We start from the raw sequence: 26,677 nt of genomic DNA on the forward strand, positions 1-26,677 counted from the left end.
ACTTAAAGTTCCAGTGTGCTCCATCGTGATTTAATGAAAAGTGTTGGGAATTAATCAGATGGCCTACAGAGTGCCACTGAATTTGTCATATCCTGGATAATGAGTTTCTATTCAGATACCAAAAATTTGTTCCCATGAACTGCTGTGTGGCTGTGTCCACATGCCTCTCTCCTTCCTGACTCTTTGGTAAACTCCATCCTAGCACAAGGGAGTTGAGTCCACTGAGGAGAAACAGCTCAGATACGTTGGGGCTGTAGCATCTTTCCAGCAGGTGCTCTAGAAATAGGCTGTGTAGACAGGCTGCTCTGTCAGCTTTTCCTCTGAGATTGAAACATTAGAGAGCTGTGATTCTTACTGTGGTGCTCTCTGCCCCTCCGAGATATTCTCACCAGTGTCCTTTAAAGCTTCATTCTGTTCCCTTCTCACCTAATTTTGCGATTATTTTTTACCCCTTCTTTCCCCATTGAGTCTGGTTTGTGTGGCCAACTCGTCTTGGGGTTGGGCCTGCTCTGGTATATGGTCAGCCCACCAGCCTACCATCATTGGAGAAGAGTCTCTCCCTCTCCCAGCAGCTATCAGATGCTAACTGCTTCTCAGCTGGTGAGATTGCATGTCCACCTTTCCTCTCTGCTGGGATTCTCTCTGGCCAGATTTAGGAGGGTCTTGTGCTAACACAGTCTCTGCGAGTTCTTACTGCTTCTGCACTGTTGTGTCTAGAAAGCAATTTCCTTGAAGTCGTCCACCTCATCTGGCTTTTAAAAACATCTTTGCAACCCCCTTTTCACGAAGATTCCTGAGCCTTGGGTTAAGGAGTGTGATGTGAATGCTGCCTTAGGGCTGAATATTCCATCTTTTGTTCTGTTTATTGACCAGTTCAGGAGATGGGGGCGGGAGGTCATTGTATTAGCTTGGCTTCTTTATCTGCTACTGCTCAGGTGAGATGTCACTTTTTAAAATGTCCAAATGAAGCAACCTGTAGTGTTTTTGTTTGTTTGTTTGTTTGTTTGTTTTGTTTTTTGGTTTTTGTTTTGTTTGGTTTTGTTTAACCTAACATAGAAATAAGCCATGCCGTGCCATGCCATGAACTTTTCTTTAAGAAGAGAAAGTTCTTATCCACTCTGCAACATTCCTGGATTTATGAAATGAGAGGAATTTAGTTCTTGTGATCCTGCGAATATATGCAAGCCAATCCCATGTTTTAATGACTTTAAGGTTTAAAGTCATTCTATATTAATAAGCTGGATGTTCTATTTTATGCTGTCTATGGAGATTCTACATAATATTGTAGACATTTATTGTAAGGAATGTTTTATAGTGACCACAATTTGTACCTTGTAGCTAAGTGCTCCTAGTAGTAGACCTGGTGGCCCAAGAGCAGAGGTTTTATTATCAGACGTGTATATTAGAGCTGGACTCTGTTGTTGACTCCTGTGACCTTGAGGCAGCTTCTCTGATTATGACATTTATTGTCTTCAATATACAAGGAGTAAAGATGCACCATGGTCATGGGATATTGTACACATGCTGAACAAACCTATCCTATAGGTAATGAGCCCGAGTAGATAGGTGCTGGCTCGTGTGTTCAGCATGTCAGTTTCCCAGCACGTGAGTGTCCTTTCATTATTTTGTGACTGACGACTCTTTTACTTCTGTAATAGGGTGGTACAGATTTTTGTTGCAAACTTTTCAGAAAGACTCGCTTGAGAACAGGAGATGGTGGCCCAGTCCGGCCTTTAATCCTTTTGGGCTCCTATTTAAAAACCAACATTTTTTTATTCATTTAGAAATTCAGTAGTTCACCAGGGCATGAGAAAGACACAGGAAGGTCTGTTATAGAACAGAAGAAAACCAACTGGGAAGACTAGTGTACTGAATATGTGGATTCCCCCATAGTGTCTACTGAGTTTTGTATATTTTCCTTTTTTTTTTTTTTTGGTTTTTCGAGACAGGGTTTCTCTGTGTAACTTTGCGCCTTTCCTGGGACTCACTTGGTAGCCCAGGCTGGCCTTTTATGCACTGATTTTTTTTAACATAACGTAATTATCTTTATTTATTTATTTTACATCCTCACTGCAGTTTCCCCTCCCTCCTCTCTTTCCATTCCCTCCTCCTACCTCCCCTCTACACCCCTATTAACTTCTCCTCTGTTTCTGTTCAGAAAGGGGCAGGCCTCCCACGGGAATCAACAAAGCATGACATATCAAGTTATGGTGAGACTAAGCACCTCCCCTTGTGTTAAGGCTGGGGAAAGCGATCCAGTATGAGGAATATGTTCCCAAGAGCCAGCTAAATCATTAGGGACATCCCCTGCTCCCACTGCTACTAGTCCCACAGTAGATCAAGCTACACAACTGTCATGTATATGTAGAATGCCTAGGTTGGTCCCATGCAGGCTCCCTGGCTGTTGGTCCAGACTTTGTGAGCTCCTGTGAGCTCAGGTTAGTTGTTTCTATGGGTTCCTTTGTGATGTTTTTGACCCCTCTGCCTCCCTCTCTACAGCAGGATTCCCTGAGCTTGACCCAGTGCTTGGCTGTAGGTCTCTGCATCTGTTTCTATCAGTTACTGAATGAAGGCTCTCTGATTACAGTTAGGGTAGTCACCAATCAGATCACAGGAGATGGCCAGTTCAGTGTCCACTATTGCTAGGAGCCTTAGCTGGGGTTATCTTTGTAGATTCCTGGGAGCTTCCCTTGTACCAGGTTCCACCTGACCCTGAACTGCCCACCCCCTACCCTGCCCCCTGCCACTTCCAGTCATCCCTTTGAGTACTCTCCCCTTCATCCATTCTCCTAACCTGATCCCTCATATTCCCATCCCCACTTGTGCCCCCAGTCAACCCAGGAGATTTTTTTCTATTTCCCTTTCTCAGGGAGATCCATGCATCCTGCTTTGGGCCCTCCTTGTTACCTAGCCTCTTTGGGTCTGTGGAGTGCAGCATGATTATCCTTTATTTTATAGCTAATATCCACTTGTGAGCGAGTACATACCATGTTTGTCTTTCTGGTTCTGGGTTACCTCAGTCAGGGTGGTTTTTTTTTTTTTTGCTGGTTCCATCCATTTGCCTTCAAATTTCCTGATGTCATTGTTTTTAACATCTGAGTAATGCTCCATTGTGTAAGTGTAACACATTATCTTTATCCATTCTTGGGTTGAGGGTTATCTAGGTTGTTTCCAGGTTCTGGCTATTACGAATTATGCACTGATTTTTAATGTCTTTTTTTTCTCAGGATTTAGCACAGTGAAGCAAATGTAAATCCTGAAAGGCCCTAGGGTCTGGTGCCTGAGATTGCTGAGCACAAGCAGCAGGAAAGCTTTTCTTCATTTGCTTATTTGATAGTCTTAGAATCCTTTTGTCTGATGTGATTGCTGCCTCAGGACCAGTAGTTCTGAGAAGCACAGGACCTTTGCTGGAGACACTGATCAGAGTGTCTGCCTTTTCTGACACAGGTAGTTATATCACAGTTGTGCTTTTTGTTTTAAAGTGACCTTAGCAATTGTTTACGGATCAGAGCACTGTAACTTTTAGTTCTCAGATTTTAAAGGGCATGGTAAATACCTTGTGTTGCTTGTCAGAGACACGTGTGCTAGGGTAGGTATCTTCCCAGGAAACTAGACCAGTAGGTGTAGCTAGGGCCTGTGTCTTTATTTCAAAGTTTGAACATTATTCTGCTTCCCCAAGGGCTTGTAAGCCATGGCCATTTGCATCTCCTCGTCTGTCACTTGTTCAGCTTCAGCCTGTTGTTGCTATTTCCCATGTTTTTATCCCATTATTGACTGAGCCTTAAGGGTCTGTATCCACTTGTTCATACACATGATTTCCCAGTGAAACCACATATAAGAGAAATGACATAAACTCAGGGAAAGTGAGTGAGTATATGGACTGTTTCTTGTTCTTGAAAGTTAAGGGGAAAACCAAGACAAACTTGAGTTTTAATTGTAGCTAAGCAAATAGGATTTGACTTATATGAGAGCGGGTTGTTTTTTTTTTAAACAAACAAACAAACGAACAAACAAACAAACTCCAGCCTTGTGTTTCTGGAGTCAGAGAGCTCTTTGTGAAGGAGGGTCAGTATAACAGCCCAGGGGAGAACCAAGGAAAGCCATGTGTGGAGAAAGTATGGCATGTTTACTGACCTAGTGGTGTCTTCCTGACTTCTGAAGAGAGAGCACATTCTGCAGAGACACTTGCTTTCTATTGTTCTTTACCAAGTTTCTCCTCATGCCTCAGTCCAGCTAGCACTTTACTTGAGGTAAAGTAAAAAGTAATTTTCAGTGCTAACTCCACTTCAAAAATGGCTTTTATTTTTGCCCTAAATAACTTTTGGGAAGAATTTTCCAAGGAAGCACTTAGTTGACTCAGTGTGTTGAAATCCAGCTTCTAGCTTGCTCTAACAGTGAGGGGACGTTCTCAAGACACTTAGTCAAACATGCTGCTTTTATTTTATCTCACTTGAAGCTCACTCAGTTCATTAGAAAATTCCAGCTTGACACAAGATCTGAACATGTTGTTTTGCTTAAAATTTTTGTTTTGCTACTGTATAGAGGGTATTTTTTCAATTGCAGCCCTGCCCTTTCCCACATTTTTTTTTTTACTAAAACCTAGCATAGTATTTACTTAAAGATCATTTAGTAAAAGGCTTTTTTTTTTTTTGCTGTTCATAAATATGGACTTAGAATTTTATTCTGTAGAGGCATTTATAAGTTGTTCTCTTGTCTAGTTCACCTTATCTAATTTTGGAATTAAATTACATTCTTTTGCTGTTATTTAAATAAAATATTTAGGGGACAGTGAGATATCTCAGTGGTTTGCATCCTATCCAAACAAATAATTAAATATCTTTTAATTAGAAGGTTTAGGCTTTTGGAAGATCACATTGGACGAAAGTGTTAAAACCTTGAATTTTTACCTGCTCGATGAGTTAAAATCCCAAGTAGAGTTTAGTTTTTTATTTCTTCACAGATCATGCCTAACAAGTTATAACTGTAAAGATGTGTTGTATTTTTTGGCATATTTATGGGTGGCTCTACATTTTCTCTATCATTTTTGGTTTTTTTGTGAAATGAAAATTAGATGCTGGCCAAACATCAGAGGAGGGTACCTTTTCCTTCCCCATTTTATTGTTGACATACACTTGGCCATGACACATACATTTAAGAAACTCATTTTTTGGCTGGGTGTGGGAGCACACAGGAGACTAAAAAAGGACACTTGTTGAATTCCAGGCCAGGCTGAGATGCATAGTAAATTCAGAGCCAACTTGGACTACTTCCTGAAATCCTCTATCAGAACAAATGTACAAATCAACAAGCCGATCAACCAGCCAGTAAACCTACCCACCAATTGACCAAACAACCAACTAACCAACCCACCACTTAAGCCAACCAAACAACCTACCAATTAACCAACCAACCAACCAACCAATCAACCCACCAACCAACCAACACACCAATTAAACCAACCAAACAACCCATCAATTAACCAACCAACCAGCCAACCAACCAATCAACCAACCAACCAACCCACCAACCCACCCACCAGTTGACCAACCAACCAACAACCCAGCTAGCCAACAAACGAACAAACAAACCAAACACCCAACCAACCGATCAACCAAGCAACCAGCCAGTCAACCAACCCATCAATTAACCAACCAACCAACAACCTACCAATTGACCACACAGCCAACGAACAAACCAACCAAGCAACCAACCAGCCAGCTAGCCAACCAGCCAACCAGTCGACCAATCAACTGATCAACCAAACAACCTCCAACCAACCAGCCAGTTTACCCTGACCTTATAGTATCTACACACTTGAAGATGTCTTCTCCACAGGCATACAGTGCCACTTTTCTCTCTATTTCTGAAGCTTAACTCCATGTGCCATCTTTAGTTCTGTGTATAATCTAGAAGCCAAGGATATCTTTAGTTCTATATAATCCAGAAGCCAAAGTCTACTCCTTACTGAGTGCATGAATAGTACTTGTAAACACTGGGCTATTAAATGAAAAAACAGTACATGGGCAGATTCTTTTTCTCATGATTAGAATATTCTGATGATCCCCACTCCCTTCACTATTCAGGCACTCAGTGAGATGCACTGAAGTTGAGGCACAGGAGTTTCCCCTACTTACAATGGGAAAGTGGTGTGAGGTTGCTGCATAAAGTTGTTCTGGAATAATCTCGACTCAGTCTTGAGTATCCCAGTTTCCCATAGTAACTAAACCATGTTTTGGGGAGCATTAGTCTTTTGCTTTTTTTTTAGTTTGAATATGCCTTAAATTCCTTTGGTAAGCATTGCGTTGAATTATAGCAAATCAGTGTCAGTTATGTGCCAGCCTTGAGAATCACATGATTGCTGCATCCATTTTTCCAGAGCCTCTACTGGCTGGTAGTACTGTATTTGAGCTCTTGAGATGACTGTGCCTTTTAGTAAGGGAGAGCATATTGCATTTAGGAGACTTTTTCCCAGGGTGTACAGTTACTCCATATTATATAAAGTTCTTTTCCAATTGGAGAAACAACTTTGTTTTCTCTTTGTTGGGTAATTTCCATTGATTAGATGTTTCTGGGTCTTCATCCAAAGATGGGAAAAGTAAAATTTAAGATACTTTTATTTGAATCTCACCATTCTGTTAGCCCAAAGGTATGAAATAAATTTATAGCTTTTAGTTATTTGATTGAGCATGGACTCTCATAAATTCCAAGTTTTATCATGTGATCAGATTTTTCCTGGACACTAATGTTGTTTGCTGTTGCCAGCGAAGTTTGGCCCAACAGCTTGCTGCTCGATATGAGTGACTGGATTGGGACTCAGGCCTTGGCCTGTCTTCCCTTGTCCCTCCCACCAGACTTAACCTCACTGGAAGTTTGAGGAAGGTTGAGTACTTGAGAATGGCTCTTCTGTGCCTCTGAGTTTACAGAGCTGAGCCAGAACTCCACATGCCAGGCTATTCTTGTGGTTTTTCTAGTCAGGCCAAAACCGAAAGGCACTGGGAACATTGGAAGAAAGCTTGTTCTATTATAGATTATGGCTTTGCCTGTGTTGTTGGTAAGTAGCAGCCTGGTAATAGGGCAGGAGGGAGACTTCTGGATGAAGACACAGATCTTTTCACTCTCTCCTTCCTCCCTCCCCCATGTCCTCCTCCCTTCTCCATTCCCTCCCTCCTCCCTCTATCACCTTCCTTCACTGAATAGCAGATCTCCAGGAAGAACCCCCAATATAACACACTTGAGAATGAGCCAGATTTACTTTTCATTTGTCCCCTAAGTGCACAGCACCTGCTTCCCCCACACTGCCTTCACTTTACAAATCACAATGTTCATACTAAGGTCCTTTTAACCTTTTATGATCAGTGCTATTCATTGTTAAGCATTTGATCTGATCATTGCCCATCTTATTCTACCAGCTAGGGTAGATTGCCAATTTCTGCTTATTACCCTGAAAATTCTGTCAGTGACTTGGAAGGACAGTGAATCCACAGGTACTGCTCCCCCTTTCCTTATTTACATGGTTGAGGCCAGGCATGTTCTGATGGAGTGGACAGCCTGAACCCAAGCTGATCCAACCGTGTCCATCTCTGCTCATACTGTAAGAGAAGGGACTGCACAGTGGCATCTGTAAAAACATGTTTCCTGGCAGCCCTGACCAGTGTCATGTGTCAGTCATGCCGTCCCTGAGCTCTCACTAGGACAGGTCTGTGGAGACTGAAGACTCAGAAAGTGCCTGAGAAGCAGTGATTGGAATGGATGAAGAATGGACATGTTTGTAGCATAGGTTTATTTATTCATTTGTCATCAACATCCCATTTAGTGTGATGGGACAGATGCCATGGCTGTTGCCAGCAGAGAAAAACTGATGAGAGTTAACATTCTTACTCTAAATTGAATTCCTAAGTATGGGAGAGGGTATGCTTATAGACATCTCTATAAAGACAGCCATCTACAAGAGTATATTTTCTTTTTAAACTTCCTGCCTGTTTGACAGATATAGAGAGAAGTGATTAAATTTGTTCTTTCTTGTGTAATAGACTCTGAGGACAGTCAACAGAGACATAATGAACCAAGAAACTCTTTGTCTGTCCTGTTAGTGTGTAGCCTACTGTCAAGATTAGAAAGGCTGAGTTGTATTTTAGTTCTTATTTTCTAGCTAGCTTTCTGTGTGTTCCCAGTGTGAGAACATGAACTTTTCTATACAATTGTATATTATTAAAGGATTAGTCTTACTAAAGCTACTGTTTTTTGGACATACTAACATACACAATGAATAATTTGGAAAATTTGAAAACTGGTGACTCTCTTTTTAGAACTTAAACTCTCTGTGTCTGATCGGGTTGCTTTGTAGCAGTGAGAAGGAATTTCAGGGAAGAGTGATCTGTGACTCCCCTCCACTCCCACTATCAGCAATCAGCACACCTGGGTTTTGTGATTTTTGTGGAATGTCCATGTGCCGCTCCCCGATCTAGGAAGTCTGTTGGTAAAGACCAGCTGGGGTTGATGGCAAGGCTGTCGGGCCAGCTCACACTATTTAACAGTGAGATTCTTTCATGCTAGTTAGTGACAGTCTGGTTTAGTCATGTAAGTGTTGAGTGACGGTGTGGCCACCACTTCTGTGTGGCCTGCTCCTAAATCCTGGGGAAGCTTCAGTTTTGGGGAAGTAATCCTTGACTTCTAAGAGTCTTAAGTCAGCAGGTCTTAAGAATTTCAGATATTGGCCTTCATGCAGTCCCTTCTGTCATGTGTTGTTGCCTCATAACTAAACAACCTGTGGAGGTGTCTGGTAACTTTGCTCCTCATAAATAAATTAAGACATCAAGGCAGGTGTGTCTCTGATGCTGATCTAACGAGTTGGTTTGAGTCTAGCCTCTCAGCAATCAGTGTTGATAAGGTTCCATGTGAGGAACCGTTTCTTCTCTCTTGAGAGACCTATACGTTACGAGTTGATCCCACCAAGTTGGAAAAAAAAAAGTAATGATTTTAAATCTAGCAACTACTATAAGTAATGCTGACACCAGTTTGTTTCCAGGAGTCTATTTTATGTATATACAGTGAGGAATTTAAAACACAAAACAGTCAGGAAATTGTTAGAGTAGTCCCATTTCGGAGCATCATCCATAAGAAGAGTGAAGACACCACCATTATAAAAGAGCATCATCACCAAAGGGAGGTTCTGTAGTTCTTCCCAGTTACCACTGCTGATGGCAGAGACACAGGCACCATGTTGATACATGCAGGTAAACAGATGGAGGAGGAGTTATAGTAAGAGCCAGGTCCTTCCTGTCCTGATGTAGGGCTTGCTTCTGCTTGGGACGTTCAGACCTGTCCATTCCAGCGTTATAGCTGACCCCCCCAATGCCTTCTCCCCTCTGTTTCAGGCTTCCTGCATTAGTAACCAAGTACTTCATTTAATCTTCTGAGGACTCATGAGGAGGGAGGCTGTTTAGGCAGAAATCGATCTTGCTTTCCTTTCTTTGTTCTTTCAACTGAAACCATAGTTGTGATTCAAGTCACAAGGAATAAGGCTGTGGCATCAGAGAGGGAGGCTGGTCCATGTGGCAGCTTTTCAAAAGGTTGAAGTATCTGGAAGGCAGACATGCACAGCCTCTGTGCTGTGCTTAATTTTAGAAACTTCTTAATTTTAATGTGTTGTCCATGGCACAAAAGAAATTTTCACTGGGAGACTTCTGTGGTGTTTGAGGTAACAGCTCTTATGTTACTAGAATCCTGTAATGGCAAGGCCAGCAGGAACCATTCCCTCTGTCCTGAAGGTTTTCTTTGGCTTTCACAGCCTCCAAAGCACTTTATAACATGGCTAGACTGTATTGAATTTCCGCTAAGATCGACGCCCATCAGCTAACATTTCTCTTTTGAATTGTGTATAAATGCAGCACTGATCCTCAGTCTACAGAAAAGCCTGAATGCCAGCACCTCTCCACACACCCAAAATGGTAACAGACGTTGCCTGCAGCCTCTGTGTGACCTTGCTGGCATTGTTTTTTTTTTTTTTTTTTTTTTTTTTTTTTTAAATAAAAGAACGGAGAAATCTTTGATGTCTCAATTGAGAGTTAAAAAACTTAGACAATAGTTTTTCCTTTTCTTTTTCATTTTTGTCAAATGAAATGGAATCAGATCTGTTGTGGACATGGGGTGTTCACTCCTGACATGAGGCCTCTTTTCTTCTCCCTAGAGGTTGAGCACATGGGGTCTGGATGGCCTTTTCCTAACTCGGTCATAGGGACTGCATGTTTGAACTTGAATCAGGAGCCAGCATGAATTGGAAATCTTAAATCCAGACTGAAGCCTTTGTTCCATGCTGTTATCTGTAAAGACGGTTACAGAAGACAAGTTAGGAATGTTAATATACCTTCTCTGACTTAAAATCCATGAGCATTTCACATGGCAAGACAGCTGTTGTTGTATACAGTAACCCAGGAAGCCAGGCACACAAGTGGGTGTGTGAGTGCTGAGGCACTGACCACCCCAGGGTTGAGTAACTGGAGGTCTGTCAGGGTCTCCCCCCCCTCCACTGCCTCACCTCTACTTGTCTGCATTTGCCTCCACTCTGGCCTCTGGCTTCCTCCTGCCAGCTGCTGTGCTGAACCTTACCAGCAGGCCTCAATATACACACATAGGTATCAGAGAGTTGTTCTTTTCTGTCTTTCTGGTCCCTGAGGTCTTTAAAATGTAATAAGTGCTATCTGCCTACCTTGCAGATAGAAGGTTGTGTGCATGCGGCCGGGATGTTGGACTTTTCTTCTCATTCCTGAGCAGCTTTTGAGGGACTCATCCTCAAAAACTGGTGTTCAAAAGAAGAGGGGTCATGTGACGCATTGGTGAAGGTGGAGGCTGTTCAGATGATGTCTCCTTAATGGGAAGAGACTGCTTTATTTTCTGTCTTTCTGAAAATGTAACTGACTAGAAATTAGAGTTAGTCACTTGAATTTGAGATAGTTTGGGACCACAGCAAGTAGGGAAGTGAAAACAGCTCTTTCAGTTGAGCAGTTCTGTCATATTACACATTCCAGAGGAGAACGACAGTTTTGCCAAGCGTGGGGCTACACACTGTCCTCCCAGACTTGGGATGTAGGGACAGGAGTGTAACCTAGTTACAGAGTGAGCTTGAGGGCAGCCTGGGCTACCTGACTCCCCATCTCAAAACAGGGAGGCATGCCTTACAATTACCTGCAATTATTCAAGCACATTGTCTATATCATTCTTTAATTAAAGTTTTTTAATCCCAACAATTGAAAGGCAAAGACAGGTGAATCTTATGAGTTCAAAGCCAGCCTGGTCTACAAAATGAGTTCCAGGCCAACCAAGACTACATAATGAGATCCTGTCTCAAATGAAACAAAACACTGAAAAGAATTTAAGCTAACAAATAATAAATTTTGCCAGAGGAAAATTAATAGATTCACAGCATCTAGTCCAGCTCAGAGACTTAATTTTGGTTTCTCTGTCCATCACTCCTTATGCTTCTCAGCCTAAGACTGAGGTGGCTTCAGGAGCAATCTCCACATGGGTGAGCACTCTATCCTTTCCCTTCCAACAGTTGGGCCCTAGCCTCACCCTCTGCTCTGCTATGACATGATGTGAGGCTGAGACAGCAGCGTTACAACTCCTATTGCAAAAGAACCAGTTTTCTGAGCATCTGAGACTTATCCAGAGGTTTAAAAAATATTTTTAGTTTTGTTTAAAAAAAATAAAATGCATGCCTGTTTATTTAGGATTTTGATGCCTGTTGTTTCCAACTGAATAAGTCTATTTTCAAAACAAAGATTAGGAGATTTGGCTCACTTTTCTTTTGCTGGCTAATATGCCAAAGGTCTGTTTCCCATAAGATGTGTCTGCCTTCAGCTGCCATTCTGACTGTGAGTAGTTTGTTATACCATAGGTTTAACAGCAGAGCGTTTGCTGAAGAGCCCTTGTGCGCATTTAGGATGCTAGAATCTATAAATAGCACACAGATATTATGCGAATGTGGTAGAATCACACAGTGCTTAGAGCTGGCAGTCTTGTAAACATGTCCAGGAAGGGGTGCCTTGGCACCAACACTTGCCAACTTGCCTTTCTCAGAGTGGTGAGATGTTCCTTTCCTGGCTTCCGGTGTCCACATTATGCAGTTCCGTCTCACGAGCCCTGCTACCCCTTATGAATACTGTTTTATGGCTGGCTTACACACACCTAACCTCCACCCTTTCATCTTGGGGGCATGAGCATCCTGGGGGGCAGGCTTGAGTGTCTCAGTTGCTCAGAGCCGCCATCTGCTTCCACTTGCCTTGTGGTCTCGAAGATCATGCTTGGCCCATGGGTACTGCAGTGTGTCCAGAGGATGTGGAGTTTTGTCAGCCAGTGAAATATGTCTGGCTTTTTTTCCTTCCCCCCCTCCCCCCCAGCCTTCATTCGCTCTTCATCCTGTGTGGTCTCTACTGAACTGAATTTCTATTTAACAGAACTATTTACTCTCTTTATCATTTTCTATGGCTTGACTTTTTTAAGGAGAAGGTGTGTAGACTTTGAGCCAAAAAAAGTGTAGTATGGGAAGCAATAAAAACCTAAAGATAGATGCTAATGTCCCGTGTCAGTGCGCCGTGTCGTGTGTGTGGGTTCTGGAGTACAGATTGCCCACTTGAGACACAGAACTGTCAGACACTCACATGCCAGGGTTGTCGGGTCCAAATAACTTTTTCTTTTTCATGCTTTTAGGCACTTCTGCAGTCTTCAGTGAAGCAGCAGCTAGACGCCATTGAGAAACAGTATGTGTCTGCAATCGAGAAACAAGCTCACAGGTGTGAGGAGCTGCTGCATGCTCAGGTACTGATTAACCATGCACCTCCACACATCCCTCTGCTTCCCTCTAACTCCCTTTCCCTAGGCTGCTGTCCCTTCTCCATCAGCTCCCTGGTGTTTATGCTCCTTGATGTATCTCGGAGGAAAAGTACACTTGAGTAGCTTGATAATTTTATGGTGGATTTGGAATAGGGCCACAGGTCTGCACTACGCGGGTTTCCCCCACTCCACGATTACTCTTATTTCCATTTCTGGGTTATATGAAGCTTCACAAAGTCACAGAAGCAAAGAGATTGCTCAGTGCTTCAAAGCATCTGAATGACTGTTGTGACAGATTTATAAATGATGTTCAGAATGTAAAATTGATTATTAATGGGTAGAGAAAAACAAAATATATCTACACTCAACAGGGAAACAACCTGTCCATCTTGGAGTTTTTGATTATTTTGTGTACTAGTTTCTGTTTGAACATTTTTCTTTCACTGTTTTTAAAAGCCAAAACAATAAGCTACTTTACATTAATTAAGCCATCAATTGAAGAGCATTTATAGGTGTTCCGTAGTCAGTAATGTGTGTAAAACACTTCTTGTAATGTTTTATAACATAAAACTTGGAAAATGAAGTTGGAAGCAGCTTTTTAAAAAGTCCTATTCAATAGAATAGGAAGAAAATTAACAATAATTTCGGAAATAAAATAAAGTATAGCATTTGATGGAGATTTGTGGATAAACTAGACTCAAATAGAGATCTGTTTTGTTAGAGAGAGGGGGGAGAGAGAGAGAGAGAATATTTGGCCAGAGGATCATTTTGGGTAACAAGTAGTTTCTTTGGCCTCTTACTATTTTATTATAGTCTGCTCTGCTTGCTAAAGGCAAAGCCAAATGACAGTTGGGTGTGTTTCTGTACACTGTATTTGGACTTCTCAAATTGACGGAATTATGCATGTTATGGTAGGGCTGAGGGTGCCTGAAACAAACCCCACCAACCATGGGTTGGAGCATAGAGGGCTTCCCACATTGTCTGACACCTACCAGAGATGACCTGTCTTCATGTTTGTCTCGATTACTTCTATAAATATCTTTCACCTAATTCAGTCTTAAAAATATTTTCTTTTAAATGTTTCGTAGTTTGGTGGTTTGGGAGTATATAAGTATATTGAGGTATATCAGTTTAAACTGATTTATGTATGTGGTGTTTGAAATAGATCAGATTCCTTTTTTTAAATTTATCAATACATATCTTAGTTAGGGTTTTATTGCTGAGCTGAGACTATGGCATGACCACAGCAACTCTTATGAAGGAAAACAGTTATGGCGGGAAGCATGGTGGCATACAGGTAGACATGGAGCTGAAGAAGAAGCCGAGAGTTCTTTATCTGGATTCTCAGGCAGCGGGAGGAGCAAATGAACTACTGGGCTTGGCTTGAGCTTCTGAAACCTCAAAGCCCACCTCCTGTGACATACTTTCTACAACCAAGCCACACCTACTCCAACAAGACCTCCAGTAATGCTACTTACTCCCTATGGGCCTAAGGGGATCATTTCATTCAAACCACCACAATACACTTTTCTAGTTTCTTTTGCTGAAAAAAGGTAATCTTCCATATCTAAATCTCCTTTATGTGTTTGTCAGAAAACAGTTATCATGTATATGTGGATTCCAATGACTTCCATCTCTCCTGTGTTCCCAACCTGTTCAGATGCTGTGTTTTATTTATACAGGTGTCTTATTGGTCTTGAACCAGGAAGTGTAAAGCCCTCCACATCCTTCTTGTAGTCCAGAATTGCTTGGCTACTTGATGTCTTAGGTTTCTGAGTAAAGTTTATAAGCACTGTGAATTTTTATGACAAAGCTTGTTGGTCTGTTGATTAGGACTGAGTTAGGTTTGGAGTGTGCCTATGTATGAGCAGGGTACATCATTGCTTGTTCAGGGGCTGCACAGAGTGTGCCTGTGTGTGAACAGGGTACATTGCTGCTTGTTCAGGGTTTTAGCTTATTGCTGCACTTCCTCAGTGTTTAGAGTCAGCACATTGGTTTCATTTCAGGCTTTTCATGTTTGGAAATCTGTGTCATCACTCTCCCCCTGTTTTCAGTTATCCAGTTAGTGCTTGTTGCTACTACATAAAAATGCACTCTATCATTTTTATATCCTCTAAGGATCAAATGTTGCTTATCAGTTTTAGCAGATTTTCTGTTAAAAATCCGTGGGAATGCCGGGCGGTGGTGGCGCACGCCTTTAATCCCAGCACTCGGGAGGCAGAGCCAGGCGGATCTCTGTGAGTTCGAGGCCAGCCTGGGCTACCAAGTGAGTCCCAGGAAAGGCGCAAAGCTGCACAGAGAAACCCTGTCTCGAAAAACCAAAAAAAAAAAAAACAAAACAAAAATCCGTGGGATTTCTGGGTATAAGACATTTTTTGCATCTTCCCTTTTATTCTTGCTGTTGCCATGGTTACTTTCTTTTGCTGTGATGAAACACCACAACCAAGGCAATGTATGGAGGGAAGAGTTTATTTGGGCTTCAGGTTCTAGAGGGTTAGGGTCTAATGATGGAAGGACAGTTTAACTCACCAAACTCTCAGACCTTAAACACAAGGCAGAGAGCCAGCTGAAAATGGAGGAACTCATGTGCACTCAAAGCCCATCCCTCTACTGACGCACTTCCTGCAGCAAGGGTGTACCACCTAAACCTCCCTGCAAAGTGCCACCAACCAGGGACCAGGTGTTCAAATGCCTGAATCCATGGGGACTTTTCACATTCAGACCACTTGAGTGGCTTCCTCTTCCTTGCCAACTGAAGTTCTGTGGTGTTGAAGATGAGGAAGTGGATTGCGTGGCCTTTTGATTGTGCTGCTCGAGGAAAGTGCTCCTGTTCTCACCTTGGATGCAACTCTAGCCTTCTGTTCTCACCGTGGGTGTAACTCTGGCCTCCTGTTCTCACCGTGGGTGTAACTCTGGCCTCCTGTTCTCACCGTGGGTGTAACTCTGGCCTCCTGTTCTCACCGTGGGTGTAACTCTGGCCTCCTGTTCTCACCGTGGGTGTAACTCTGGCCTCCTGTTCTCACCGTGGGTGTAAATCTGGCCTCCTGTTCTCACCGTGGGTGTAACTCTGGCCTCCTGTTCTCACCGTGGGTGTAACTCTGGCCTCCTGTTCTCACTGTGGGTGTAACTCTGGCCTCCTGTTCTCACCGTGGGTGTAACTCTGGCCTCCTGTTCTCACTGTGGGTGTAACTCTGGCCTCCTGTTCTCTCCGTGGGTGTAACTCTGGCCTCCTGTTCTCTCCGTGGGTGTAACTCTAGCTGTGGCTGCCTGTGGCGAAGCTCTATGCTAAGCTGAGCTCCTTTCAAATAGGTGCTTTTATTCTAGAAATAGATGTAGGATTTTATTAATCATCTGACTACACATTCTTCCTTTGAATAAGTATATTTGTGTTTAGGCTTAACATAACATTCCCAATTGTCCTTTTAGTAATGTGGAAATTTTGATTATGTCTCTTGTGTTCAGATATTGGTAATTTGTGTCATGTTTCATTTTCTTTGCTCATCTGCTAGAGATTGATTAATATTTTGGAATTTCTCAAAGAGTCAGTCGATGAGACTTTTGGTTTTATTGACTTCCTTTTTTATTTTTTATCTCTGTGTAACTAATTTCTACTCTAAAATTACTATTTAAATTTTCAGATTAATTGGATACCAGTTTCCATTCACTTAGGTCTCCAGCTGGGGCCTCAGGTCACCACCAGTGGAATCCTCCTTGAGTGCTTTGTGGACCTGCTCTAGAGCGGGGGAGTTTATTTTCAAAATCATGTTTTCACTTTCAATTAGAATGACTTTAATTTGTCTTGTAACTGGGTCTAGAAGTATCTTATTTATTTTCCAGATTTTTTTTTTATTTTGCAATACAGTTTAGTTCTATATATCAGTCACAATTCCCTTGTTCTCCCCCCCTCCCGCCCCCCTCACCTTACCCCCAGCACCCCCCCATTCCCACCTCCTCCAGGGCAAAGCCTCCCCTGCGGACTGAGATCAACCTGGTAGACTCAGTCCAGGCAGGTCCAGTCCCCTCCTCCCAGGCCAAGCCAAGCGATCCTGCATAGGCCCCAGGTTTCAAACAGCCAACTCATGCAATGAGCACAGGACCCGGTCCCACTGCCTGGATGCCTCCAAACAGATCAAGCCAATTAACTGTCTCACCCATTCAGAAGGCCTGATCCAGTTGGGGGCCCCTCAGCCATTGGTTCATAGTTCATGTGTTTCCATTCGTTTGGCTATTTGTCCCTGTGCTTTATCCAACCTTCGTCTCAACAATTCTTGCTCATATAAACCTTCCTCTTTCTTGCTAATTGGACTCCCAGAGTTCCACCCGGGGCCTAGCCATGGATCTCTGCATCCAGATTTCCAGATATTTTGATGTTTTGCAGATGTATTTTTTTTATTGATTTTAAGTCTTATTCTGATGTAGTGAGAGAGCATACTTCATGTGGTTTTGATGTAATTTTGAGGTCTGTTCGATGGCCCAGAATGTGTGGACTTTTTTTTTTAATGTCATCATTTAGATAAGCCTTTTGGTTGTCCTGTTCAGGACTTGTGTATTGTTATAATTTCCTGTCTGCCTGCCTTGGCAGTTGTTCAGGGAAAGATACTGAAACACTTGACCCCTGCTTATAGATTAGCCCAGTTTTCTGTGCTTGTCTGTCAAGTTTTAGCCTTTTTTAGAACATTTGACATATAAACAGTTGAGGCACACTCATGAGAATTGCTATGCTTCCTTCATGTAGTTGTCCCTGTCCTCCTATGAAATGCCCATCTCTTACTCTGGTGATACTAGTTAGAATGAGATATACAGATGACCCACTTTTATTTTGATTATGGGTTATGTTAGTTGGGTATAATTTACTCTATGTTTTTATTCTAGATGAATTTTTCTCTAATTATTTCAAAGGTGTTTCTTGTAGGAAGCATATAGTTGCATCTTATTATTGAACCTATAATACTTTCTGGCTTCTACTTGTGTTTGAAGATTCTTGTTATTTTCCAAGTCAACATTAAGGCTCATTTCTTAGGATCTATTTTAGGTATTAGCTTAAAATATTATTTGTTTGTAAAGTGGATTTTAAAATGAGTGTTTTAAAAGATGTTTATTGTTAGTAAGCACCTAGCCATGAAATAACTATAAATATATTGGTAATCTCATATAAAATATTATTTGTGACATTATGGTTTCTCATATTATCTTTACACATGTAAATTTCGTTAAGAAATCTGATTATATATCAAAAAATACATTTTAATACAGATAAAATTTTGAGTTGAAGGTGACTACCCAAAAAAATCTGCTTGGAAACATCTGTGTGTAGCTAGAGTTTTCCTGCCTGGCCCACAGTCAGGACAAATCTCTCTCACCTGCCAGTTCCACAGCCATCAGACCCAACCAAGTAAACACAGAGACTTATATTGGTTACAAACTGTATGGCCATGGCAGACTTCTTGCTAACTGTTCTTACAGCTTAAATTAATCCATTTCTATCAATCTATACCTTGCCACGTGGCTCATGGCTTACTGGCATCTTCACATGCTGTTTCTCATCTTGTCTCTCTGACTCAGCCTTCCACTTCCCAGCTTTATTCTCCTCCTTGTCCCGCCTACACTTCCTGCCTAGCCAATGGCCAATCAGTGTTTTATTTATTGACCAATCAGCAACACATTTGACATACAGACCATCCCACAGCATCTGTGTTAATATGCAGTAGTGAGATGTGTTTCTTTTTAAATAAATTTGGCAGTACTGAAATTATTGACATATTTTATGATGAATCTGGTTCCCAATATTACATACCACAAAAGCTATTTTGATAAAATCCTCAGTACACTTTTATATAATTAACCTCAAACAACAACTTCTTCCTGTTTATCTTGCGAAGTTGTGATATAATTTGTCCTGAAGCAATAGAAATTCTTGTAAATTGGCCTTACTTAGAAGCATAATTTTGTGTGTCTTTCTTTCTTTCCTTTTCATGCCACTGTGTGCTCAACTGTAAATCCTCTACCACATAGTTATGCCGTAACCATGATAACATTATAGCACAAAGCATCACTCATGAAGTTGGTAATGATGGTGATTGGTGGTGTAAACATCATCTATGGTTGTGTCCAGTACGTGATATTTGTTTGTGAAGGGCACTAATTAATGTGTCTGTTATACTTTGTCATTAAAGACTGCTCTGTCTGCTAATCAAATCCTGCACCATCAACCAGAATACTGTGCCATCCCAGCGGAGCTGCCTGCCTCCTGTGTTTACTACTTCTTGATGACCAAGACTTCTTGTGAGGTAGTTTTGTTAGATCCTCTTGGATTGTGTACATTGAATTGTACTAATGCCACAATGACACAATCACACAACAGTATTTTTCTCTGAATAATAGCCCTCTTGTTAACTAATGTATGAGTATATAAATTTAGGAATTAGCTTGTTTTTTACAGAGTCTTTTGGTATTGCAGTTTGAATTATGTTGAATCAGTGAAACTAAAGATGCATTGACTCCTCCAGTGCTTGAACGATGCTGTCTGCTCTCTGTGTGCCTGCTTTGAGAACTTCTGTTGGTGAATTAGTGCATTTTCTATTGCGGGTCACGAAATGTACAGACTGAAAGTGTGTAAATGAAGACAGGTTTGTTTTAGTTTCCAACTGTGGAGCTAGAAACATCGGGGGATGGTGTTCTTACTGGCAGAGTCCTAAAGCTGTTGGTAGGGCCATTTAGTAGAGAGATGAGAGAACATGTGTGCATGTGTGTCTGGTGTCTTTCTATTCTCATAAAGACAACAGCACTCAACTTTCCTGCTTTTTCCAGTTCTATTAGCCTCCAAGTGTAGCTATTGTTTTCCTGCCTGGCCCACAGTCAGGACAAATCTCTCTCACCTGCCAGTCCCACAGCCGCTCAGACCCGACCAAGTAAACACAGAGACTTATATTGGTTACAAACTGTATGGCCATGGCAGGCTTCTTGCTAACTGTTCTTACAGCTTAAATTAATCCATTTCTATAAATCTATACCTTGCCACGTGGCTCATGGCTTACTGGCGTCTTGACATGCTGCTTGTCATGGCGGTGGCTAGCAGTGTCTCCCTGCCTCAGCCTTCCACTCCCCAGAATTCTTCTCTCTCCTTGTCCCGCCTATACTTCCTGCCTGGCCACTGGCCAATCAGTGATTTATTTATACAGAACAATATCCACAGCATCCAAGCTACCTGTAGATACCACAGTGATTAAAGTTCTGCCCTCTTAGGGCCTCATCACGGAGGATCAAACTCCAGCATGAGTTTCAGAAGGGACAAGGCATATGCACAGATTTTGTCCACATTTTGATATTTCTGTGGTAACTTTATGTTTTAGTGTGATTGCAGTTTATTTTATATTAATTTCCATTTATCGCCTTCTAAGTGTTTTGTTATTATTCTAATCCAGACCTTGTATTGCTGTGAGATGTCTTTCTGTATGTTGTGAATATGTGTTGCTCTGATTGGTTTGGCCAATGGCAAGGCAGAATAGGTTAGGTGGTAAATTCTAACTGAAGATTTGGGAAAAGAAAGGAAAGTGAGGGAGACGCTTCGAGCCGCCACCAGGAGAAGCAAGATGTGAAAGTGCCGGTAAGCCACGAAGCCATGTGGCAAGACATAGACTAATAAAAATGGGTTGAGTTTTGTTATAAGAGCTAGCTAGCAAGAAGCCTGAGCCATAGGCCATATGGTCTGTAATTAATATAAGCCTCTGTGTGTTTACTTGTGACCCAGGGGACCAGGCACCGACAGTAAGCATGCTGTCCTTTCTGGATGAGCAGGACACAAGGAAAGTGGGGCTAGGCGGAACCGAGAAACTTCCTGCAATATTGTATCCTGTGGCACACTTTATCAGTGTGAAGAAAAAATGAAACTGGCTTTGGAGATTGTCAGTGGTTTTCACCATAGAAGCCATGCCATTCTGAAGTACGAGGAGTTTCTTTCCGCTGTACATGCTTTCCTCTCCTGCCCTTATCGGGGTGGTGTCTCCACAGGAGCACTGTGGAGGAGTGAGTGTCATGACTCTCCTGCTAGACAGCAGAGTCCAGCTTCCAGCATTATTTTCTCTGCTGTAACAGTACCTTTTCACAATCTTAGAAATTGGACTTCATCTTCCTCAGAGTCGGTGACCTTCTTAGTGTACGTTTCTCCCTCTGTGAGCCTGCCACCAAGTTGTCATTCTCAAAGCCTGCATGGTGTGTAACTAAGAAGACAGTGGCGGCTGTCTTTGTTCCGTTGTTTCTAGTTTGCCTTTGAATAATGTCTTTTCTGTCTCCTTTTTGGATTTTGAATTAATGGGTGCTGACTAGTCTTCTTTTTCTCCCATGGTCATCTTGGCCACGTAGTGAGACACTGTCCTTACCTTCTACCAAATACAGTCTTTCAAAAGTTAATTAAATTTCTGGGTAAATAGGTGGGCAAACAAGGCATCATTTTCTGTCAATAAAATATTGGATAGTTAGCCGGGCGGTGGTGGCGCACGCCTTTAATCCCAGCACTCGGGAGGCAGAGCCAGGCGGATCTCTGTGAGTTCGAGGCCAGCCTGGGCTACCAAGTGAGTTCCAGGAGAGGCGCAAAGCTACACAGAGAAACCCTGTCTCGAAAAACCAAAAAAAAAAAAAAAAAAAAAAAAAAAAATATTGGATAGTTGATTAACTGCAGTTTATGTGTATGCATGTTGCATGCATGTGAGTGAGTTTGCACATGTGTGCATAGTTGTGTGTTCATGTGTGCAGAGGCCCAAAGCTATGTCAGAAATCTTCCTCTCGTTTTCCACCTTATTATTTTTTTGACTGTGGGGGCTGTTCTTTTGAGATGGTCTTACTGTGTATCCCTGGCTGTCCTGGAGCTCATTATGTAGACCAGTCTGGCCTTGAACTCATAAGATCCACCTGCCTCTGCTCCCAAGTGCTGGGATTAAAGGCCTGCACCACTACACACCTGGGTCCACCTTACCACCTTATTCTTTGCTGCAGGGACTTTCAGTCAAATCCAGGGCTCTCTGTGTTGGCCAGTCTCTGGGAATCCTGTGTCAGTCTTTCAAAGCTGGAATACAAGAGACCTGCTATACCCACCCCACATTTACAGCACTTCTGGTATCAGAACTAATCCTGCTGAGCCATCTCCCCAGCCCTAGATGGTCTTGTCTTTTAAGCAGCATTCTTTATGTTTTTACATTGGCTTTAATTACATTTCAGGAATGGTTCAGTCTACTCTGGACTTGTTTACATAGGTGTCAGGTGAGTCCCCAGCTGTTTCTTATCAAGGGTCGTGTCCTTTGGGGCACCCTGTTCAATGCTGCCTAGAGTTCTCTGCTTCCCTTTGCTGGAACACTGACTCTTCTGTACTTAGGTGAATGTTGGATGTTGTAGCCTCCTTCTCTTGGGTCTGCTCTGTCTCTGTGCCCCTCTCTGCTGGCTCTCTGCTGGATACACCGTGGTTTATCCTCTCTAGAGCACCATGTGTGTCTTGGTTGGTGGACTCAGCTGTACTCTGCCTTGCCCAAGGCCTGGCACATGTCATTGTCCTTGTCTCTCCTTTATCCCACTCCCAGTTGCAGTGGTGCAGGCATTGGTTTTTTAACAGGTAAGAACTTGAGAAAATAAATATTGATAATCAAGACTGAAGGAATATAAATCAAAAACCAAGGAAAACGTAGACTTGTATCACGACAACTTATTTTCCTTAAATAGATTAATTTTATGAAATAAAGTTGAAGGAGCTTGTGTTGCCGGACACTGTGACTCAGTATATCAGACTGGCATGAAAGCAGATGAAAGGGTATTTCATTACTCTGTTCCTCAGACAGAATGTATTTAGGAACGTGTGACAAGTGGTATTAATATCATAGAAAGGGAAAGTACTGATATAAAATAGTTTTTAAATGTAACTGTACTACAGAGGAAATTAAGGCTGAAAAAGGAGAGAAAATATAATAGGTTCAGCAGAGTTTGAGCTGTGACTTAAGCAGTGCTCTTTTCCAAAGGACAGGAAGCTACCACAATCAGAGCTTTCCTCCAACTTCATAGTCCAGAAAGGAACTTGCAAGCAGGATGTGCACAGAAGCAGCAGGGAATACCTGGGGAAATACAGTGTGGAGAGGAGTGTGAGATGAAAGCAAGGTGTGCGTGTGTGGAGACACAGACAGACTTAGAGAGGAAAAGGAAGACTCTCCCATAGCTAACATGATGTCACACCCTCCAATCGGTTGAAGGCCTTAAGCACTTTCCTGCCACAAAAATACTTCTAGTGTAGAAGACCTGAGTTCCCAGTCCTCTTGCAGACCCTAAGGGCTTCATGCTTTTTATCAACACTTGCCTCTTCCCATCTTCCCAGCCTGTTCGTAAGGTGCATTGGTGAGCATCCTTAGTGATGGATCCCTAAGGCTCTGTTCATTTGCTTGTGGTTGATATGACTGTCTAAGGATGCTTCACCACGTCCAGGGCTTTTCTCTCTGCACATGTCTGCTCCTGTCTGCTGTGTCTTAGATAGCCATTAGCAGAGTCCACAAAGGTGGTGAGAGGCTCTATAAGTCTGTCACCCTCTCACCCTAGCATTGTCCTGTGTTCTGTCTGTCTAAGTAGAGAAGTGATTTGTAGTGCAGAGTGCTAGAATCACACAGCATTCCCTCGCTCCCATTCAGACTCAACAAAACCATTTAGGTTTTATCTAACTCAGGGATTTGCTCGCGGTAGTTACTTTTGCACACTGATACTTCTGTGGGCAAAATGAGGTGAAACTGTTGGTGTCAGAATTCAGACTTTTTAAAAATTGTCTAATGACAAGTATCACTAGCTCATTTTTTCTTAATTTTCTATAGAATGGTTATAAAACAGCAGTTTTGTCTAAGTTCTGCTGGTGTTTTTGTCCATTTTTAGCTGTCAGGACCACTTGGGTCTCATTCTCATAAAGTAGGCAGATAAAGTGTGCCCCACGACCATTTGTCTGCCAGGAAAAACACATTTTATTAACTGCTAATTATTGTCCCAAATGTATACATAGGGATACGGTGAGCAGATTGCGGCTAGCCAGAGATTGTTTTCCTCCACCGCAGACTTCACTTTGCTTTATTCTCTGCATACAGTAAATTTAAGAAATTTAAGAAATCATTATTTTAAAATGAAGCCTTCTCCACTAATGAGATACTTGTCCCCATTTCTCTTGAATGCATTATTTGAGGGAGATGAGTCACCATCCTCCTAAAAACAAAGTGTAAAGAGAAGTCAGGTTCATGTTATGAAGAGGTCAGGACATGCCCCATGCTTGTGTCATGAGAGGATGAAGTAGATGAACCTCCTGCTTAGCCTTTCCGGGAGTTTCTTCACTGTGGAGTCTCTCTCTATGTAAAGATGGATTCCTGTTGACAGTGGATGTTGTCAGAGAGAGAGAGAGAGAGAGAGAGAGAGAGAGAGAGAGCAGCAGGGTTGTTCAGGGGACTTGTGTCAGGGAACGGTCACAGGAAATTGGGAAACATGGCCTGCAGTCCTCAGGTGGCCTGAAGAATGGTCTCAGTGCCTGCAGCTAAACATGGAAGAGAACATTCTTCACTTCCAAAAGGCACATTATTTAAGCCAGTGCTTGTAAGGATTGTTATAGATTCTGTATGGCGCTATTCCTGGGGAAATGTAAACAAATAATCCAATGACAGACCACAACACGGATACCACCGAGGTCAAGTCAGTGAACCAAGTGAGTTGCTGGGGTAATTTACAGGAATGTGGGTGAGGGGTTATGGGAGCAGAAATGACTCAGACAAATGCATCACCAACAGCCCACCCCAGCACGGGTGACAGCTCACAGATAGCTGAAAACCTGGGCCACTTGCACAATTTGGAGTCAGCTGTCTCCTTCAGACAGCTCAGGTGATCTGAGCATCTTCAGGCAGCTCAGCTTGTCTGACCCTTTCCCTTGGCCAGCTTTACTGTTTGTATAGGGAAGGGCTTAATGCATCATCAGGTCAATTTCTTTTTTTATATAATTTAATTTAATTTTACATATCAGCCACGGATTCCCCTGTCCTCCCTCCTCCCGCCCTCCCCCCAGCCCACCCCCCATTCCCATCTCCTTCAGGGCAAGGACTCCCCTGGGGATTCAGCTCAGCCTGGTAGATTGAGTCGAGGCAGGTCCAGTCCCCTCCTCCCTTCATCCAGGCTGAGCAAAGTGTCCCTGCATAGGCCCCAGGTTCCAAACAGCCAGCTCATGCACTAAGGACAGGTCCCTGGTCCCACTGCCTGGGGGCCTCCCAAACAGTTCAAGCTAATCAACCAGAGGGCCTGATCCAGTTGGGGGCTCCTCAGCTACTGGTTCATAGTTCATGTGTTTCTACTAGTTTGGCTACTTGTCCCTGTGCTTTTTCCAATCATGGTCTCAACAATCCCTCCTCTTTCTCACTGATTGGACTCCTGGAACTCCACCTGGGGCCTGGCCGTGGATCTCTGCATCCGGTTCCCTCAGTCATTGGATGAGAGTTCTACCACGACAGTTAGGGTGTTTGGCCATCCGATCACCAGAGTAGGTCAGTTCAGGCTTTCTCTCAGCCATTGCCAGTAGTCTATTATGGAGGTATCTTTGTGGATTTCTGGGGCCCTCTCTAGCACTTTGCTTCTTCCTATTCCCATGGGGTCTTCATTTAAAGAATGACTAGACTGCTACTCACAACTCCAGGGAGGCTACCTAGAAAAGAGGAACCTAAGAAAGACACAGGGATCACCCAATGACAGAGAAATGGATGAGATCTACATGAGCAAACTGGACGTTTGTGTTGGGGGGGTAATGAAGGGCAAGGGTCGAGGGAAAGAGAGCTTAGGGGAGTGGGAGATCCCAGCTGGATCAAGAACAGAGAGTGAGAACAAGGAAAAAGAGACCATGATAAATGAAGACCCCATGGGAATAGGAAGAAGCATCAAGTCAATTTCAAGGACTTCCTGAAACTTTTTAGTTGTGTACTTGCTGAGCTTAAGAGCTTCCCTAGAGGATGGACTGTTTCACCCCCCCCCCCCTTTAGAACATCCTGTTTCTAAGGAGCTTTCCTCCAAGGTAGAAGGCTTTATCCCAGAGAAAATAACTGCGCAACAGCAGTGTTCACATGGTAAGCTATGAAAAGAGGTTAGAAACTCTAACCAAGGATACTTTGCTAAAGAAATATATCTGGACCTATCTGAACCTTTTGAGGGACCAGTTAGGCTCATCAGATTAGAAAATGGGCTAGGGCGTATTTGTACTGCAGGCAGTTCTTCCAGAAACCCTGTGGACAGAAGCAGAATGTGTGAGAAGATGGACTTAAACAGCTGACCACTAGCAATGGAATGACTCCTGTGTGGATGGGTGTCAGCTGGAGTCGGGTCTGTGGTGGAATGCAGCTTGAGTGTGTCTTTATTCTGCTCAGTGTTTTGTGAATAGTTGGGGTAGAGAAGACCCATTTCCACATTGTGAATAACACACTGGAAGTCTTAAAAACAGCACCATAGCAGCACTGTGTCTAAAGTGCAGTTCAGGGGAATGAATATTAGGGTCTTTCACTAAAAGCTTCTGTATCGGTAGAGTATTAGAAGGAGCCAAACCCAGCTGTGCTGTGTGTATTTAATATTTTGTCTTTAAACATCAAGTCTTAAGAGTTAAAAACACTAATTTAGTTTGAGGCTCCTATAATATTAATTTAGTTCCCAAAAAATACTAGAGGATTCAAACTTAATCATTTCATAGTCAGATTGCAGCGTCTTTCAAGGATGGTGAATACAGAGTTAGCAGAATAAATCTGTATAGTGCAGAGAGCAGTTGATGGTACTGATGATACACTCCTGTTTGGAAGCTTATTATGTAGGAAAAAGGTTAGGCTTG

At 42.6% G+C, this 26,677-nt stretch overlaps 1 protein-coding gene across 8 annotated transcripts in view; it reads left to right on the forward strand.

The window, feature by feature from the left end:
• Positions 1-26,677, forward strand: part of Ccdc91 (coiled-coil domain containing 91) — a 187,281-nt gene that overhangs the window by 88,626 nt on the left and 71,978 nt on the right. For all 8 annotated transcript variants that reach the window (XM_052718968.1, XM_052718967.1, XM_052718969.1 and 5 more), the window contains one exon: positions 12,706-12,813. In XM_052718968.1, coding sequence (XP_052574928.1) covers positions 12,706-12,813 — 108 coding nt within the window. The remainder of the gene's footprint in view (positions 1-12,705; positions 12,814-26,677) is intronic.

The sequence above is a fragment of the Peromyscus californicus genome, unplaced genomic scaffold, assembly GCF_007827085.1.
Source record: "Peromyscus californicus insignis strain IS unplaced genomic scaffold, ASM782708v3 Scaffold_6__1_contigs__length_162567912, whole genome shotgun sequence".
NCBI lineage: Eukaryota > Metazoa > Chordata > Mammalia > Rodentia > Cricetidae > Peromyscus > Peromyscus californicus.